The following is a 19685-nucleotide window of genomic DNA, read 5'->3' on the forward strand; positions in this document are numbered from 1 at the left end:
CCAAAACTGTTAAATCATTCCCCATGTAGTTCACTATGAGTCGCACTCAATACATCCATGGTAATAGGGAGGGAGTGAGTGAACCATTTCAAACACATCTCTGGTCATCTCCGTTAGCCATCTTACTCGTCCTGATGCCATGTTCCATATGAGAACACTCAGCCTAATGTATTAAACTTCTACTTGTCCCGACAGTTAACAGATATAGACCCGGCGACAGTTACAGAGATAGAAACTATAAATAGATAGGCTTTGTTCGTAATAATTAAATTACAACCAGACAGAGAACAAGGAGTTTGAGAACGGTAGGCTCATCTAATGTGCGAGATGAGCTACAGCAATGGGTCAATGAGTGGTATTACTGCGCCCCTATGGGCAGGCGAGCGGTGGTGCGGAATGCCGTAAAGCGCCTGTTAGAATACCGCGGGTCAAGTTACATTCTTACACATCTGTACCACTTGCCCAAGGTGGACCCCCAGACTAGTGGAGGGAAGGAGGTGTCTTACTTTTGCACAGAAAACTAGCCACGTCGTTCCTGGACTTCAGAATTCACTGTATTGTCATATTAACCTAATGCACTCAGATCTGCTTTGCGGACTAGTTTTCAGAGGTGTTGTGACTCCAACGGAATTGATATCATCCAGCCTAAGAAGGCAAAACCACCACACTACATTCTGGTTCATGGCCTTTAACTAATTAGACATATTCTTGAAATATTGAAGAAAAAAAAAAAAGACATCACTCCAATTTATCAAAACTGTTTTCTATGATTTATTTTGTTGTTTATGTACCTCCGGCACATAATTTCTAAGAAGACCTGGTGTTACCCAAAAGGGTGATGAGAAATTGAAACTTCTTTTATTTTGTCTGTCTTTTATTTTTTCTGTTTTATTTTGTCTGTCTTTTATTGTATGTAAACTGCCCATGCAGCTCTGTCTGTGCGTCTGACGGCCCACAGAGACAGCTACATGGTAAAACAAATGTGTCACGTATTATTTCTGAGGTTTGTTTACAGAGTAGACACAGGCACGGGACGAGTGATGGAGGCTACTCCAGGAATTGGATACTCACACCAGGTGACTCTCCAGCAACCGGGGTAACCTGCTTCCCATACAGATGGGCTGACACCTTGGTTCGTGGGATGCTGGTCAAACACCTCACCCCCACGTTGCCCGACTGACTGTGGGTAAGAGATAGATATGACCTAGACTAGATTTAAGGATAGTAACCAAGCGGTTGTCAGACCCAAGGAACCATCACGTCCGAAGCGTGCTCAAAACTCTCTGTCCTCAAACGCAGAAATGTGATTGTTGAAATTAAGAGCTCAACTTACAACACCCCTAGTGTTCTCTTGAGAATGGTTTAGATACATTATATTTGTTCAGACTTTGAGAATCGCATATGTAGCTATTCATTTACTGTTATTTGGTTTGAGTAATGCATTTTTTTTCCATTTGTTCACCCTGACTTCAGAGAATTTTTGCTTTCACCCTTAGGAGGCGTTGTTTTACATAATGTGTTAGGTCTCCCCTCTTTAAATGATCAACTTCTTGTTAGAAACAAGGAGTCATGGTTTGATGACACGGAAGTGTTGTTTTATTTTAGGAAATGCCCACAGAATTTCTAAGACCTAAATCCAATTGGTGAGTGAGCAGGGTGATTACCTTGGTCACGTAATAATAATAAAAAATAATGCACTGCTTGGGACTGTAGGCTACTGCAGAGTCTATCCCTGATTTTGCAGACATAACCCTCATTGGACAAAAGCTAGCTCCCCCTGACAAAATTACATGGACTGACAAGCCCGACAGGCTCCAACGACGCTTAAACAGAGACTGACCAACGCACCCTGTTTAAGTATTTCTGACTCCAAAAAGTCTTGACTCTGTTAATAGGACTCGTGTCCTGCTTGAAAACAGTGGCAGCTACCACTGGCGCTATGTTTCAGACCTAGTAGCACTGAGCACGCTGTTTTGTCCATGTCCTGCATGCTGTCTGTTCTTCTTTTACAGAGAGAAACATCACACCTGCACCCAGCAAGGCTGCTGCTTTATTAGAATGTAGTTGACCGTGCATTTCAAAAATGCACTGTTCTTAACTCTGCTTCCTCCCCCAGAAGGCGGAGAGACATGACTGTCGACATAGTGGAGGAAATCAATAAGCCACGCTCAAACCTCTCAGATATTCTCCTCTCTCACCCTGATTTTGAATGAATGCTCATTTCATAATTAGCATAACCTATACTGCATCTTCCATGCTTTCATTATGTTTTCAAATTAGCACACTGACCAGATCATGTTTCAAAAAAACAGGGGTAGTGAAGGATGTTAACAGATATTGCTTTACACCAGAGTTCACTGTTTTATGCAGAACAGGGAGACCACACGAGACCAGAGGACTGGTTATACATGAGGTCATTCATTGTTATTTATGTAAAAGGGACGGTGGATTTTATCACGTTAACTGGTAAACTTAATGTGTAACATTTTTATGATGTAGTATAGTAGTGGGCAAAGGCCAAGCTCCTGTTGAAACCTCTGATCCTGTGTCCATAGGTAGTATGGCTGCTAACGCCGCTGCAAAAGCTGTGGCGCTCTCCTCTTGATCTCCTGTTTTGTCTATGCTGTCTCTCTCATCTGTGGATTCACAGGTCTCTCCTCCCAGAGAGGGCTTCCTGCATCATCTACAACCAGGCCAGTGGGTTGTAATCCGAGACCTGAAACCACAGTGCCTGTTGGCTGGGCCCGTACCAGATCCTGCTGCCGACCCAGACGTAGCAGAGAGGACTTCGTGGGTACACGCCAGCCACTGCAGGCTGGTTCCGAATCAGGACGAGCACAACCGGCCCAAGGATTCCAACAACCAAGATGCAATACCCTGTGTCACCACCAGGGCGAAAGCTAACTCTCTGGTCTCCTCAGATGAGGAATCAGACAAAGAATAACACACTACCTTTTCCTCATTGCTGTCATGATGACAACTCTGACCGCCACTCCAGCAACACACAATCATGGGCCACCACACTGTGGCTTTCTCTGAGGAGGAGCTATTGAAAGAAGTGACCTTGCCTGTCACCTCCTTCCCAGGATCGTTATGGCAACGTGGACAAGCTCCACAGCCATGATCTCATAAACATACACCCCACACTCACTAGGACACCAAAGTAACTCAAACCATTTCTCTCCTGAAACTGAAGCCATTGAACAAAGGAAAAGAAAAGAACACACCCCAGTATTCGTTTGTCCTATTTGAATGTTGCACTCCACTTGACTGTTGGGTCTATACGGTAGACGAAGAAAAATATCAATAAAAAAATAATAAAAAAAATATAAAAAATATCCAAAAATAGTTTTTCTGTTTTCCTACTTGACTGTTGTTCTAACTTTGTAGTTCGTTCTCATAGATCAGTCTGTTAAAACTACAAATTCTTCCTGTGTGACATCACTTCCCTGTCCTTTTCATCCTGAAACTGTCACTTCCTTTTTCACGTTATTACCTATCTACCTCATCCTCAAGTGACTCACTCAAGCCCGGATTAATTTCCTGCCGTCGAGTCCGAATTGCAAATCGTAACATAGAATAAACTATTGTCTTTGTTTAAACCCAGCTTGACCGACCACTCAGCGTGTTCTTTGAAATCTAAACTAAACCAAGTAAGATTTTTCATTTACAGTATAATATGTGTATGAGCTCTTCAAACTGTGGGCATGACGACAAGTTAGAAAAATGGTAAAAATGCAAAATTAGAAGCTCAAAAGTTAGAGTGCGGCACCATACGTTTCAATGGGGAGCGCAGTTGCCGAACAAATCGTCATACCGTGAAAACTATAAGTCACACAGCTTAGATACTTACATTGTATGAATCAACACAGTTGTGTGAATGTTTTGATGTATAATATGTGTGTGAGCTTTCAAAACTGTAGCAGTTTACAAAATGTGTGAATATTTTCAAAGCAACAGCTGCCACCACTCTAAAAACATAATGATACTGAACATTCCACCAGCAGTTTCAATGGCACAAAAATTACTATTAAAAGTTAAATTACAAAAAAATATATAAAAAATATAAAAAATCTGAATACATCCGGGAAACAGCTAAAGACGATGAACATTTTAAAGTTTGAATGAAGTTTCTAGCACAAAGTATGAAGAAGTAGTTAAGGGCCAAAAAACTGAGGAGAAAAATAATAATAAAGGAAGAAAGAAATAGTGGGAATATCACAAGTTGGGCTAGCTTTTACAAGCTAGCCCACCTAATTAAGAGTTGAAAGTTGGGGTGCAAGGCAATATGAACAATGTGAGAAATTGCATACGCTATTGTTAGCTGGATAGCTAGCTAACCTGAACCAGCAAAAAAAAAAAGAGAAATGAGCCAGGTATATATATATAGCACTAACGTTTTGCAGTCATTGATGTATGCCATCTCAAACACTGCAACACTGTCCAGTTACGTTAGCTGCCTAGCTAGTTAACTAGTTTAGCTTGATCTACAGGTAGCTACTGTAGACACAGGCATTGTTTAAAAGAAGCATTATTGTGAGTTAAGCATGTATCAGCCTGTAGCCCCACTTTTGACACACACTCTCTTTCTCTCTCTCTCTCTCTCTCTCGCACACGCACACGCACACGCACACGCACACACACACACACACACACACACACACACACACACACACACTCTAACCCCCCATTGCAGGTGGCTGCACTAGCCTAAAGACGTTTAGTATGGAAGTATTACACTCAACCAACACAGGGAAGGACGTTTGCAGTACATGCAAAGAAGGTGTCAGCAGGGGAGGAAAACGGCAAAAAACAATACTTCAAACCTTTGGTCCCATCTTAGGGCTCATCACCCTGTGTTGTATGAAACCACAAAGATGTTATCAGAAACAAAGAAAAAAGATTTAAAGGCTTGGACGTAGGTTTTATTTGAGCTTTGACACGGATACTATAATACCCAGCTAACACATGATGTCTTGAAGACGTCGCTAGAAGGTCGCGTCACCCTGCGACTTTGCATGTCGCCAGGAGGTTGCACACATGACGTCGTCACAAAATCGCAGTGCGGTCGTACATTGGTCGTGAATGACACACTAACCACCCGGTTAGTGTGTCATTCACGACCAATGTACGACCGCACTGCGATCCATCCACCTCTTAAAATTCGCATTTTCCCAAATTGCGGAAAAAAACTTGAATGGAAACGCCAGAAATTCGAAAAAAGGCAGAAATATCGCAAAAAAGTTTTTACGCTCGGAGGAGGTGGAAAAGTCAGCGTATCGATAGTAGGAAAATGTGACTTTTTGCAATGGAAACAGATTTTGCGAATAAACGATGACGTAGATGCTATTTCCGACAGTAGCTACTCTGGTCATTGCATTTACTCTTTCTCATCTCTGCATCAAGACGGTGATGTAAGCTGACAACGCTGACAAAACAGAGTTCTCCCAATAGCCATCAAGTTTAAAAAGAATCTCTCCATCTCATTGTAGTTCAGTACAGACCTGTGAGTTGACCAAAAAGTTGTTGACATGAGACGCTCTCTTAACACTACAAAGACTTCCATTGGACGATTGTGGGTTTTCATTACATAACTAGGCTATATTCTAATAAAACTTTGAAGTCCGCCAGTCAATGACTTTTCCTAAAATGGTGTTCTGTTGCACCCCCTATTGTTAAATATATTCAAGATCATTCAAATAAAAAAATATTGTGTATGTTTTTAATTTATACCTATATCGGCCGCCAGCTGTTCAATGAACGGCTATAGGGAATGCACAGTTTCGCGCTATGTATAGCCTATATGCACAGTTTCGCGCAATGTAGGCTATTATAAATAAGTATTATTCATTGGGGGAGCTTGGACTCGCTGGGGACTGGTGGAGAGACGCATAGTCTACAGAGCCTCCTCAGACACAACTTTATCCTCCAGATGGCTGAAGAGCTGCGCGCTCTGGCGTCCAAACAGCTACCGGCGGTGCCCCGCAGTGTCCACAGAAGAACACCCCCCAAAAAATACCTGCAAAAAAGCTGCAGCAAGAACAGAACTGTCTACCAATGCACAAAGTGCACCATAGCTGTCTGTGGCAGTTGCACTGCCAAGGTGCAGAGGATATGTGCGAAGTGTATTTGAGCTGCCGCCTCAACCGCGCGTAAGAGCAGAGTGCATCAACTCGTGTATAGCCTACAACTAGTAGCCCATAGCCAATAAAACGGCCTATTGTTTTATTCATAGCCTATATCAACTAGATAATTAGATAATTATTAATTTCATTAGATAATTATTAAACATCAAAGTTCTATGCTGCATCTGTGATCACCAAACGCATAGGCCTAGCCTACCGTAAAAAGCGATCTGTTCTCATATATTAACTTGGATAATTATTAATTAGATAATTATTATGTATCTACGTTCTATGCTGCATCTGTAGGCCTACAGTAGGCTTCTGTTTTATTTGGATCCTTGGCCAAAATGCTGTAGGCTAGCCGTTTCATCGTTCATCCTTTTGTGAAGTGTAGGCTATATTGTTAAATTGCGAAAATAACATTTAGTTGTGTTATTTTATTGCCATATAGTCATTGTGTTAGTAGTATGAAAGGACAAAATTAAGCCTTGAGTTGTACAGTACAATCCTAAGACCGTATATATAGGCCTACCGCAAAAAACGATGCGTTCTTACGATGCGTTCCTGCTTACTCCCAATATTCGCAAAACAAAACTGAATGGAAACGTGCGTACATTCGCATTTTCTTTTGCGGGTTTTCACAAAATTCGCTTAAAATTTGCGATACATTTGGATGGAAAACCTTCTTATATATAGGCTGTAGACTAAGACTATAGCATAAAGCATTATTTTACACAGCGGTTATTTTAGGATACATGTCAAGTGTGCATCAATGAGAAACACGTCGATGCCAATATTTCACCATTTATGTTTCTTTTTCCTGCAGGCTATCCAAAACGTCTTTCAGCAGAATCCAGTGTGCTGCCCATGCCCCACGGATTTTCTCTGTTCCTTGCTCTCTCTTCTGTGCTGGAGTTCTTTTAAGAACTTGATGGCGTCAACATAGGCTAATCCTTATTAAACCTGTCATTAACTTAAATCGTGTCTCTTCATTGTATCCACATACAAAAAACAAATGCTGCATGTTGGTGGTCATGATTTGTTTGTGTTTTATTCAGATCTAAATTAATATTCACATGTATGTGCTATTTGGGATAAACTGCTGGGTTGGTAGAGCTGGGTCTGGGCGACCTACGGTATAAAGTCGCCAGATGGTACCAGATAAAAAAAGACGTAATGTGGTCCAATCACCGCAAGCGTTCTTCAATTTAATACAACACGTGATTAGCCCATTACGGCAGACAGCTACAATCCGCACGCTGAGGTAATGCCACCAAAACGCTCAAAGGTATGGTTATACTACACGCCTGGCGTATGGTAAAAATAAATGCATAAAAACGCGGATTTCCCCCATTACCTAGCTAGCTAGCATTAGCAACCCTACTGTAATGCATTGCTTACTGCATTGGTTACTTAGTGGTAGTTTTAACTTCTGTAGCAGTGAAATGTGTTTAGGCTAACGTTATCAACTAATGTTATGCTTAATGTTAAGACCCCCCTAGGCCTACTACCACCACAACTGCTACTGCTGATGTTGCCACCCCAGCAGCAGCCTTGACACACCGTTCACATTAGCTGCAAGGTCACGGATGACTAAAAAATGTGTAGTCACTGTCAGTAGTTATATTGTAATAAATGCAGTTTGATACTCTTTTAAACACTTTCAAAATGTATTCTTGTAAAAAATATTTGAATGTGGGAGGATTGATGGCATTTTACACAACTGAATGCTTCCAGTCACATGATGGTTATGGAATGGAAAAAATGCAAAAAAGAAATTCAAAGTATCGATTGAAGTTTTCAATTGGTATCGGTATCACTTTAAGGGTACTGGTATTGGTACTGGTATCGTAAATTTTTAAATGATACCCAGCCCTAGTATTGTGACAACACTAGTGGTTAGATTATAATAGTGCACAGTGCCTGAGTCTTTTTGGGTATTTGCACTTTGGCATGGAATATGTGTACTTCTACCACCTCTCGGGACAATTAAGACTTTGCAAGACGTGTGATTAAACTCAAGTAAGTAGCCCCCCCCCATCTGAGAAACAAAGGGGGAATTCCCCCCCAGTTTTAAAAATGAATTTTAAGCACTGTGTAACTATCTGAAGAGAATCAAGAGTGAAAAGATTTGCAGAGGTTCGCTCAAAAGGTTCAAACTCTGGTTTATTAGCGTCTCTGTCTTGTTCACACTCTTAATATATATAATAATTAATCTTAATATATATATAATATATACAGAGTTTTGCTACTTGAGGCCAAATGCAGTTAATTACAATGTGAGAGAAAAGGAACCAAAGATTAACCCTTACCACAACAGTCTGAGCTGAGCAAAGACAAAGACATAATGAGGAGCCCCGAAGTCACTAAACATTAGAATGGGGGACAGGCCTGAGCGAAGGTCATAAAACTGGATGCAGACCAATTTGTCCGATATTTCTCACGCTTCATGAAGGTCGCATTCTGAACACATCTATGCGTCGGTATTGAGTCACACTTACAGCGCCACCTACTGGTGAAACAGGAAGTACTCATAACTCCTACATACGTTATCAGATTTACTCTAAATTGCTCATGCTTGATGAAGGTCACATCTTGAACACATCTGTAAGTCAGTATTGTGTCATACCTACAGTGCTACCTACTGGTGAAACAGGAAGTCCTCATAACTCCAACATACGTTATCCGATTTACTCCAAATTGCTCAGGGTTAATGAAGGTCGCATCCTGAACACATCTGTGTGTCAGCATTGAGTCATACTTATAGCGCCGCCTACAGGTCAAGCAGGAAGTCATCATAACTCCTACATACATTGTCCGATTTACACAACATTTCTCACGCTTCATCAAGGTACCGTCCTGAACACATCTATGCATCGGTATTGAGTCACGCTTAGAGCGCCACCTACTGGTGACAGGAAGTTTCTCTCAGTACTGGACACCGAAATAGCACACCCTTTAACGGCGCCGCACCCCGACACGTGTGGGGTGCGAGGGCCCACTCACTGCTGCTCACAGCCCTAGTGTTGTTTTTGCATTTTGCCCTCCACTCACCACCTAAAGTAAAAGTGAAATAATTGACAATATCAAACTACTTGCAGACACAAAACTCTATTTTTTGTGTATTTCATGTAAAATAAACATTTTCATTATGTTGGACTCTTATATTGTTTTTCTGTGCAGACATCAATTTGCAAGTAAACAAAAACTATTTCTAGTTTGTTTACAATTTAGTGGGTAAGTGAGCCAAAGGTAATTTCTACGTCTCAAAGCAGATTACTAAAGATCTATCAGCTAACCATAGGCCTACTGTATAATGGGTCTATATGGGCATATGCCCATAGAGATCCATTGTGTAAGCTAAGGAGCTGTGACATGAGCAATGAGCACTAATAGCTCGAGTACATCACTGGATGTTGCAGATAATAGCATAGCTTGCTGATTTTGCAGCGGTTAACAATACCTACTTTCATAACAAATAAGGCTCTGTTATGAAAGTTGTTGATTATAATTCTAAAACTACAAACTTGCATTGTGAATTAGTTTTCCTACATTGGCTCAAATGGGTGAATTGTTTTTTACTTCCCTCTGGAAAATTAGGGTCAAGATCATGATATGTACTGTCCACCACCCCGCTACCCTTCTTTCTGTGAGCACATTGTGTTGCATTTGTGTATGAAATGTGTTATGTAAATGAGGTTTGATATTATTGGGTTTGGCTTGATTACTAATAATCAGTATCGGCTCTGAAAAAAAAAAACATAGGGCATTAGGATCGCCCTAATGCTGACGACATGCATCAACTGGGCAGAGGTCCGTGTTCTCTAGTGCCCTTCTAGGTTCAACTAGGCATCTTTTCCTAATTATTGTTCCGGTATCAGCTGTCAACCAGCATGTAAAAGTCACACCTGATATTCTGATAAAGGGGAAATAAGCAAATAGACCATCTTTAAATCATATGGTTGTGACAACCAAATCAAAACTCAAACGCCACTTTTGTCTGATTTTAGAACTCTTGTGCTTGGAGATGGGGAACAGGAAGCTAGTGTTTATTATGGATTTGAATGGTTCTTAAATACAGCGAGCTCCTGCCCCAAGACACACATTTGGTGCAGAGCCACGCTTCTTCCACACAAAATAATTACATTTTGATTGCAGAAGTGTGTGTTGACGCAAATCAAGCAACATCATGGTGGCTACAGGCATTTTGAGAGCCGCTCAACATGTGGGTGATCATTGGCTGTGGCTCAGGAGGTAAGCAGGTCCCTCAATGATCACAGGGTCGGTTGTTTGTGTCCTGGCTCCTCCTGTCCACAAGTGCATTGTAAAGCACTTTGGATAAAAGCTCTATATCAGTGCAGTCCATTTACCATTCATTACTGTTGTTCACATAGGTTGAGTGTAAACTTAAATATGACTACTAAGACCCTTTTAAAACTCAGGCAAGACTCTCCGTGTTACAGTCAACGAATGCACCCGCCCGACCGTGACCGACTGACATTCACATTACATCTCATCACCACCACACTCTGCCTGACCATCTCATCACCACCACACTCTGCCTGACCATCTCATCACCACCACACTCTGCCTGACCATCTCATCACCACCACACTCTGCCTGACCATCTCATCACCACCACACTCGGTCGGACACCTGGGATCCTTTCAGCTCTGCTTCATCAATCACAGCCTCTCCATGACCTGCTGCTCAAAGGCCCCGCATTAATAAACATGGGCAAATCATCCTCATCATCTTTCCTTGCATTTCAGCTGTAGGTCGCTACTGGGCGTGGTTGCATTTGAGGTGAAACTGATTTCAATTATTGATTGGTGGTTCATCAAAACTGGTGACTGGACAACATCATACTGGAAGTCCAGGAGTGATCATTGTGTCTGTATGCAGCAATTGTTATGTAAGTGTACATATGGTACCTATTAATCTGTCAATGGCTGTTGTTGTTTTCAGCAGCACTATGATCTGTTTTTTGTTTTTTTCTTAGGATGACTTTTAAAGTAACATTCACTGACCTTCTCTGGCTCTTCCATGACTTTGACAATGCCCATGTGCTTGTTGAGCTGAGTCTTGACAGTATGTTCGATCCGAACATTGAACTTCATGAAGCTAACATAGGCCACATACCCACAGACCAGCATCATGCTCTCCCACCACTGGAAGAAGTGGTGCAGGTTCCTGGTCCAGGAAGAAGACTATGAGCATGATGAGGTCCAGGATGTAGAAGGACACATCCCTGAACAGGGGCCACCAGGTGAGATGCAACATCTCCCTGGAGAAGATGGCACACATGCCTATAACAAACAGGATGTTGAAGACTGCAGATCCCACTATGGTGCCGATGCCCACGTTGCTATGGGAGATGAAGACCCCTATTAGAGAGGTGAAGAGCTCGGGGGCGGAGCCTCCAGCCGCCATGAAGGTAGCCCCGGCGACGTCGTCCGAGATGTCCAACTTGTCGGTGATGACCCCGAGCGCAGGCACGAAGTACTCGTCGCAGACAATGGCAAGGGACACAAACATGTAAATCATCCCCAGGATGTGAAGGCTCACCCAGCCCTGCTTCCGCTGCTCCACAGAGAAGATGTCCTCGGGGTACTCTCCCTTCCTGTGAGAGACCTCTCCAGGCTGGGCAGGGGTGCTGGGCGCTCCAGGTGTTGTTGGGGTTGGAGTTGGGCTGGGTTTGAGAGGCTCATGGTCCACATAGATACAATGTTTCAGGTCAGTCCTGTTGACTGTCATCACTAGAGGAGCCTGAGTACTCTCAGGTGTAAACTCCTTCTCAGTCCCATTAGACAGGGTTATTTCCCGTGTGTCTATCTGTAGAACGCCGTCGCCGCCCTCTATCCCAGCATCCCCAGCGGTCTGGAGGGCCCTCCATGGCTCCGAGAGCCTGGCCTTGAGAGTCAGTGTGTAGACGAAGCATAACAACACACCTGAGAGGAAAAATAGAATGCGGCTCTGATGAAGTCTCCTTCTTTGAGGCAGATGCATGTTCACTCCCAGAATGTCTGCTCCAAATGCAAATTATGTCAGATACATGATTAGAATTGGTATAGTCGTCACGGCAGGGTTATTTGGCAAAGGAGAACAGCCCAGGAAGATAATACACGTATGCATAGTGTGTTTCATTTTCTCCTGGCGTAGCATAATGTCCCAGCTTCAACCTAACAAATGGAGAAAATACACATAAATTGTTCGGCATTTTGTACTTGCAGTAGTGATGAAATCTTGAATATCACAGCACCAAATGCGCCCTCACGGAGCCTATGAGAGGCTCAACAGGGAGAGGAGGGAAAGAATACAGCCACCTGTTACTATGGATACATAATCACAGGGGCTAAAAGAAGCGAGAAGCAGAAATTAAATGCCACGTGCAATGCATCAAGCGATAATGGACAAAACAATACAAACCATTGTATCGCGCATATATAATGATTGTATAGTAATAGCCTTTACTTTCACAAAATAAGCGCGCAAATAGAACGTGATGAAATGCATCTCGAGACAACCGCCCCAAAAATGAACTAGACTATTGTGATTGAAATTCAATCCAAGAATCAATAGCCTATAGGCTATATATGAATCAATATGGCAAATATTAAATTTGTGAAGACGCATGATAAAACTTAAATATGGTGAAAAGACATACGACAGTGGTTGACGCCGATAAGTGCAAGGTCAAATACATTTGTCAGAATACATCGCTTAAAAATAGCCTAGGCTTATTATGCTGTTCTATTCGAAGGCCATAACCCGTCCTTTATAATGAAAATCTTACCCATTCCGCAGGCATGAAGCCCTCCTCTGTATGCGAGGTCACTGTGCATAATAGATTGAGAGATGCTGACACTAGTTTTTGGGCAGCTACAAGGACGCCCCGCAGGCGCGCGCTTCAACGCGGCTCAGCATAATACCTGTAGTCTTGTAAAAGGATTACGTAGTCTATAGGCTAAACTCTCTCAAATTATCATGAATACACGTGCTGGTAATTCACGGAATTTCAATTAGTCTACATTTGCGTTTGTTATGCTGGATAAATCAAACCATGTCAGCATCGGTCTTCAAGGAATTGCAATTGATAGGCTAGTCTAGCAGGCGGGATTTGGTTTGAGGAAAATGAGGGGGCAGAGACAAAGATGAATACGAACTGAGTTTATAATCATTCAGATAATTTTATTGTTTATAGGCTAAATTCAACAGTTGGAAGTTTAGAAAATGCGTATGCTGTTCGACACTGAAAACGCACAAACTTACTTTTCCTCATGGCTTTATTTTCTACATTAGACTACAACAAAACAATGTTGATTTCTCAACCTTGTTGAAATACATTATTCAATTCCTCCCCCTTTTAAAATATTCACGTTCCCTGAGGTTCCTGGCTCTTCTGCGTCAAAGACCACTGATCATTCAGGGGTGGCAAGAAGACGTGCAGTATCTATGGCAGCTCCATTACTGAGAGTGGGAACTCTGACATTACTACTTGCCATTTGTTTTTAGACAGCAACAAAAATGTACATTTATTTGTATTATTATTCAGTCATTTACATTTATTTTAAAACGTGTTTTTCTAAGCCTAAATTTATCACTATAAAGGTTAACCCAAATTGTCTGGGTGTGGCAATGAGAACTGTCAATTAATTATGATCGGCAGACCATGCCCGCATTTTCCACACACGGTTGTTCTATGTAAGGAGGTTCTGCCCCTTAGGGTCTTCGCTCCTATTGGTATATTCCCCCGCCATAGGCGGTACCAGCTACATTCATGCGCTCGCTTCAAAATGCACTCGGTTCAGCCAATTAGAATGGAGAAGCCTAAACTGCCCTTGCCGTCCGCCATCTTGTCCTTTTTTGCAATTCAGCTCTGACAGAATTCTACACTCATCATCTTCCAAGACTACTGTCAAGACAATATCCAGACTCCTGTCATCGAGCCTGGGCGTCTTGGCAGAAGCAGACCAAACCCACAGCTCCTTTCAGAGCTACCTGTCTTTGTGCCGGCCTCACCGTGGGGATGACAGCACACTCTCGCGGACAAACACACTAGTAATGCTTGCTGTAACATTTCCATGGCAGAACAGACCCGGTGCCATGCTGTTTTAGTGAGTTTGCACTGCTGGACCGAGCCACTGCCATGCAGACCAGGGCTCTGGCGGTCCCTGACCTGGCCCATCGCTGAGGCGGGACGCACAGGACGTTACCCAGCAGCGTTTGATCAGGGGGCTCAGATCCACATGGGTATGACACAATGATTAACAGACCCGGGATCTGTGGACACAGAATGGGGCCCGACCTGGACCCTACTGACCATAATAAAACGTGGACCCTAACCCGTACGGCCAGGGGCGGACTGGCCATCGGGAGCACCAGGAGTTTTCCCGGTGGCCTGGCGCGCTCTGGCCTGGCCCGCGCTGAATGGCCTGCCCCGGCCGGGTCTGGGATGGAAGGTTTGGGTAGAACCGTAAAGACCTCTACTTCAGACCCACCCACAACACACACAGTCCAGGGAAATTATACTGGAGATAAGAGCACAGGCCAATCAGGAGACAGACCCTCTGGTCTAGACCAATCCTCTACCCCTCTCTGATGTGTGCATTTCTCCACTTCCTCACATGGATTTCACAGCCAATTCTTGTTTTAAAAGCCTGTGCTAAAACCATGTTCTCTGTGTGTTCAGTGTGTGTGGTTTTAGTACATCTTCCTCAGTCCTCGTGTTGGACAAGATGGGCTTAATCCGTGCTGGCGTTGAAGCCGAGCGGATTTCGGGAATATCTTCATGGACTAATCCATTTTCTCTGATGTGCCTGTACTTGGGTCTAACACTCTCTGTGCAGAGTATACAGGGTGTGTGGTGTTGGTGGCTGGCCTTGTTGCCAGCCACCAATGTTAAGTTAAGTTCTCTTGGCTGCTCCAGCCTTTACCCAGGACAGTCACACACTCGGGGCGTTTCTCAGGGTCCAGAGCAGAGGAGAGCAGTGGGGGTCTCTGCCTCAGCCCCTATACCAATAGGAGCCAAGCCCCTAAAGGGGCGGAGCCTCCTGACATAGAATGCTAGCTACTGTACCATAGTACAGTACTGAGGCATAGTACTCCTGACAGAATGCTACAGTGTAATGACTACAGTTCTATGAAGGAGACAGAGCCCCTTAGGGTGTGTGGCCCTGCTGGACCCCATCAGTCTTGCTGAATTGGTTTCAGAGGATAAGATGGGATGGCAGATGCCAAGGGTTTACGTAGCTAGGCTGCTCTGTCCTGATTGGCTGAAGCGAGTGCATGAATACATTTTCAGCTGGTACTGCCTAGAACTGTAATTACAAAGCTACAATAACTAGCAGTTATCATAGCTACCTCCATGATACATACTCATCTTGGGAGATTTAATTTTCACAAGCAATCTTACTTACTTAGTATATCAAGTATCAATAGTTAAGGTATTGGCTAGCTATCTAGCCAAATTCAAATAAAAAGCACAACTATAATGTCCTTAAGCAAACTAGCTATCTAACGTTAATGATAATGTCACCTTAGGAAAGGGGAGTGCTTATCACCGTATGAATCCTTTAAAGATCTACACAAGCGCTTGAGTGACAAGGCTTGTGGTTTTGGAAGAGGCCGATACAGTAGTTCCTCTGTTGGGAAGATAAGGTGAGACGGACTTCTCTGAGTGGAGAGTGTAAAGTCAGTGTTAGTAGAGACATGATGGAAGGAGATGCTGTATGGGCGTCCTCAGTTCATCTTCCTCTTCCTGGAGCGAAATCGCCTCCTCCTCTGCTTGTACAGGTGTCGGAAGTTGATGAACAGACCTGAGAAGCATTTCATTTAAACATTAAACATGTTTTTCCACAAGAATTTGCACTACAACGCTTGGAGCCTACACAATTCCCCTCAGACATGCAACACTTGAGGGAAATGAGGGAAGCAAGCACTGAATCTCCATGTTTGCTTGTGTTCCTAGCATAAGAGTGCTCTGCCTTTGTTCTCTATGTACCTCTGACAGCGTGAGAGAGTGGCAGTTCTCTATAACCGTGACTCACCCAGGAACATGAGCACCAGGTAGAGCTGCAGCGTGTAGGAGAAGCTAAAGGACTGGCCCAGTGCTTCGGGGAGGGGGATGCTGTACAGTCGTGTCTCGTCGAAGATGGGCAAGGACTGGATCACAGCTACGGCTACATGGGGGGGCATGGCAGAGGGACACGGCGTTAGCATTGATAGGAATAAAGAATACTTATCATCAAGTATTCCACATACCTAACTATTCCTGACAGTGTTCAACTAATTGTTTACATGTGAACTGGGTAGATGAGGCAAGTTACCTCTATGTTAGATGTGAGTGTCAGCTGTGTATCATGCAAGCCCATCTTTATTTTTATATACACCAAATCATGCTATAAACAGATGTACCCTGTCTATTAAGGCCAACTTACCCTCTGCTAGAACTCCTACTGGGTAAAGAGGCATCCAGATGGTGTATCTCACCCAGGTTAGCAGTTTCCATTCTGTGTCAATGCATGCCAGCATATAGAATGGGTACCTAGGGCAGACATGGACAGCCTGGCGTTTGCCTACAAGCAATACAGTTGTGTTGAAGTCCTGCATAATTCATAGTCAGTTATTTTCTGACCATTGGAGAGTTGTTGAAGGCAAACTCACCTGAAGATCTCGATGGTGCTCCACAAGTAGAACACAAAAAAAACCACAGGCCTGTTCTGCATCTGCTCCAGACTGCCGAAAATCACAAACAGGATGACGTTCCTACCCGCAACCTGGCGAAGAGTGGGCAAAGTGGACAAAGAGAAAGGAGTATTTTGTAATCTCTTCATATTTATTTGGCCAGTTTATATTTTACCCAGTCTAAGAATTTAGAAACCTTTCAATGAAAATAGCAATCGACATTTGTTTTAGTCTCTTAATCTGTGCCTGTGAAACCAAGAAATCTGAATGTTCTTCCTTCTGCAATACCTGAATCATGGCTGGGACCACCCCCGTTTTGACCAGGCCCAGCGCGGGGTTAATCACCTCAGCCACAGCCATCATCTGACAGAAGTACATCATGTCAGCCGTGGTGTGGAACGTGTCATAGAAGGAGTCTAAGGGAGCAGAAAGACAGCGCATGCAGCAGCATCCAAAAGCATTTGCAAGACAAATAAATGCAGCGTCAGTGTTTCCTTACATAAATTCAAATCAGCCTGTCTATAAATAGACAACATTCACCTCTACGCGGAACCAAAGCACACAATTCAACATCAACGCTGGTTTGTTTTTGTGCTTTTTTTCCCTTCATTTTCCTCACTTGGTTTCAATGTTCATAATAATTCATGTGAATTGTGTTACAAAAACAGTACGGCGGTTTTTGCTTCCCTTTGATCTCAAACACTGACCTTGACCAAGTATGAAGAGACGAACGGTCATGTTGACAAAGATCCAGGAGAAGCCCAGGAACTGGACCAGGTTGTACATGAATAGATAACCCTTCTTCAGACCCAGATATGCTGAGCAGGGCAAACAGGGGGCATTGTTCACCAAACAGAAGCGAAACCAAATTAACTACATTCAAATGTGATCCCATAAAAAGTCATCTTTTATTTCCATTTACTCAAAATAAAGATCATTTTATCAAAATAACAGCTGAAAAGTGTTAACAGCTGAAAAGTACTTGGCACTTACGATCTTTACGAACTCTTGACTCAATGCTGAGCTTGGTTATCTTCTCCTCCTCCTAAAAACGAACAAAAAGTTGGAAAAAAGCATGTTCAGTCTTAATAGCTTCACTCTGAGAAAAGTAAAAAATACTGTTCATCATATATGCCTTCTTTTTCATTAAAAGCCATTTCACAAAGCCCTGTCTTCTTCCCAACTTCCTCCAGGGACAACAGAAGCGACCAGGTCCTACCTTCGCCTGGAGCTCCATCTCAGCGTCTGATTCGTCCAGCCAGCGGTCAAAGTCAGGGACCAGGAAGAGGGGCTTCCTCTCCTGTAGTGTCAGTCTGTCCCACCAGAGGGGCTCCTGCTTCCTCACCGTGATGTTCACCTGACGCTGGGTGGACCTGTGATGCACCTGGTAGATGAGGTCACACACACGCACAGTGACTAACATCCTAGATGTCTATTTCCAGCACATGCAAATCTATATAAAGCATGCATGTGGCAAACAAAATAATATAAAAAATACTAACAAACAATACTATTCACACTGTGTGTAGAAAATTCAGACTTAATAATACCTCCGGTTTTACAGGCCCCAGAAAATCCAGGCTGAACTCATATTCATTATCTCCCTTAGCTCCGTGACCCTGTGCTAAGAAACAATTCAAACATTCAACAATTAATATAAGGCCTCGGAAGCCTTACTACTTCACTTCTGACTCAGTTTATTTCAGTATCATGTAGGCCTAGCCAAAGCCTGTGATCTCATGAATAATTCAGATAATACATCAAAACACCAACCTTTGAATTGAAGAGTGTTCTCTTGCACACTGATGTCGAGATTCTGAAATGTAAACGTAATTATTTATAACAAAGGTCTTTTAGATGTTAAATAACAACAAACATCTCCTCAAGGGAACCCAATTTGGGAATATTCCACGTAACTAATAATGACACAGCTAGATAGTGTCCCAGCCATTAAGCGCAGTGGACAGAAGGCTACCATCCATCACTTATTCATCATGCATATTTAGAGGCTGGTGGAGTGGTGAAATTAGACCTATGAGCACCATGACAATTCATCAATCTTTTATTTAGGCATTTGTTGGTCAAACATATGTGGAATGAGACAGACAGAAAGGCCTACAGTATATGCACTCAAACTCGCAGAGGGAATGGGACAAGAGAGAAGGAGAAAGCTCACGGAGATGGGTCAGGTTGCACGTTTCAGTTGTCATCATACCTAGCTTAGCTCTAAGATAGTCAGCTAAACAATGTTAACAGAACGGCAAATACATTTTGGCTTTTCACCAACAGAAAGCCCTGTCCCCGCTTAAGCCAGCATACATATAATGTGTATTTCACACTAAGCTACAACAATAGATGCTTGACGTTGTTTACTAGGAAGTCTCCCATGACATGAGTAGAGAGCGGCTGCTAGCCTAGCTGGACACTGATCACCAACCATCACCACCTTACCTTAGCGTCGCTAAGCTCCACTCGCAGGTAAATGTCACTATGCCGTTGTGCCCAGTACACGTGTGGTGTGAGTGCTTGCATCCTTCACGTTATTATAAATAGAGGTTTTGATAAATATATTAAACAGCGATGTGCACTGGTGGAGTGGAAATCCTCATCATTTATTCGCAGCTTCTACCGTCGCTACCACAAACGGAAGCAGGATACTGCGAGTCGTTCTGATTGGCTGCTAGAGCAGCTAGGACATTCCCCGCCTACGCGCGCGCCTCCGTCAAATGAATGGGACATGGGCCCAGTCCTCTATTAATACATCCATGGCCCAGTCCCAATGGCCCAGTCCCAATGTCCACCCTTACAGACTCGCAGACTTAAGAGCGCGCTCCCGCGAAGTCCGCGAGGGCTTAGGGGTGTCCCAATGTCAAC

The 19685-nt window shown here is 43.3% G+C and overlaps 2 protein-coding genes across 2 annotated transcripts in view; both read right to left on the bottom strand.

The window, feature by feature from the left end:
- LOC311308101 (sodium/potassium/calcium exchanger 1-like) overlaps positions 1-12134 on the bottom strand; it is a gene marked incomplete at both ends in the record, with an annotated part of 380753 nt that extends 368619 nt beyond the window's left edge. The window contains 3 exon segments of the mRNA XM_084437037.1: positions 11100-11101; positions 11104-11299; positions 11301-12134. Coding sequence (XP_084293163.1) covers positions 11100-11101; positions 11104-11299; positions 11301-12134 — 1032 coding nt within the window.
- A 1215-nt stretch (positions 12135-13349) lies between these two features.
- LOC311307984 (very-long-chain (3R)-3-hydroxyacyl-CoA dehydratase-like) lies at positions 13350-19440 on the bottom strand. Its single transcript, XM_084436889.1, has 11 exons — positions 19263-19440; positions 18585-18627; positions 18362-18435; positions 18031-18195; positions 17805-17856; positions 17519-17629; positions 17100-17227; positions 16791-16903; positions 16565-16671; positions 16175-16306; positions 13350-15943 (listed from the first exon to the last, which is right to left on the bottom strand). Exons 1-11 carry the CDS (start codon positions 19341-19343, stop codon positions 15867-15869), a joined length of 1083 nt encoding a protein of 360 aa, XP_084293015.1. The 5' UTR covers positions 19344-19440; the 3' UTR covers positions 13350-15866.
- Positions 19441-19685: the final 245 nt, after the last annotated feature.

This window comes from Borostomias antarcticus, assembly GCF_949987555.1.
Source record: "Borostomias antarcticus genome assembly, chromosome: 4".
In the NCBI taxonomy this organism is placed as follows: domain Eukaryota; kingdom Metazoa; phylum Chordata; class Actinopteri; order Stomiiformes; family Stomiidae; genus Borostomias; species Borostomias antarcticus.

Bases quoted from the DNA above. Each gene is read 5' to 3' on its own strand.
- LOC311307984 (XM_084436889.1), bottom strand. From the start codon at position 19,343: ATGCAAGCACTCACACCACACGTGTACTGGGCACAACGGCATAGTGAC. The intron at 18,436-18,584 runs GTTGGTGTTTTG...ATTGTTTCTTAG, and splicing joins GAACACTCTTCAATTCAAAG to CACAGGGTCACGGAGCTAAG. The intron at 15,944-16,174 runs GTGAGTCACGGT...AATGCTTCTCAG, and splicing joins CCTGGTGCTCATGTTCCTGG to GTCTGTTCATCAACTTCCGA.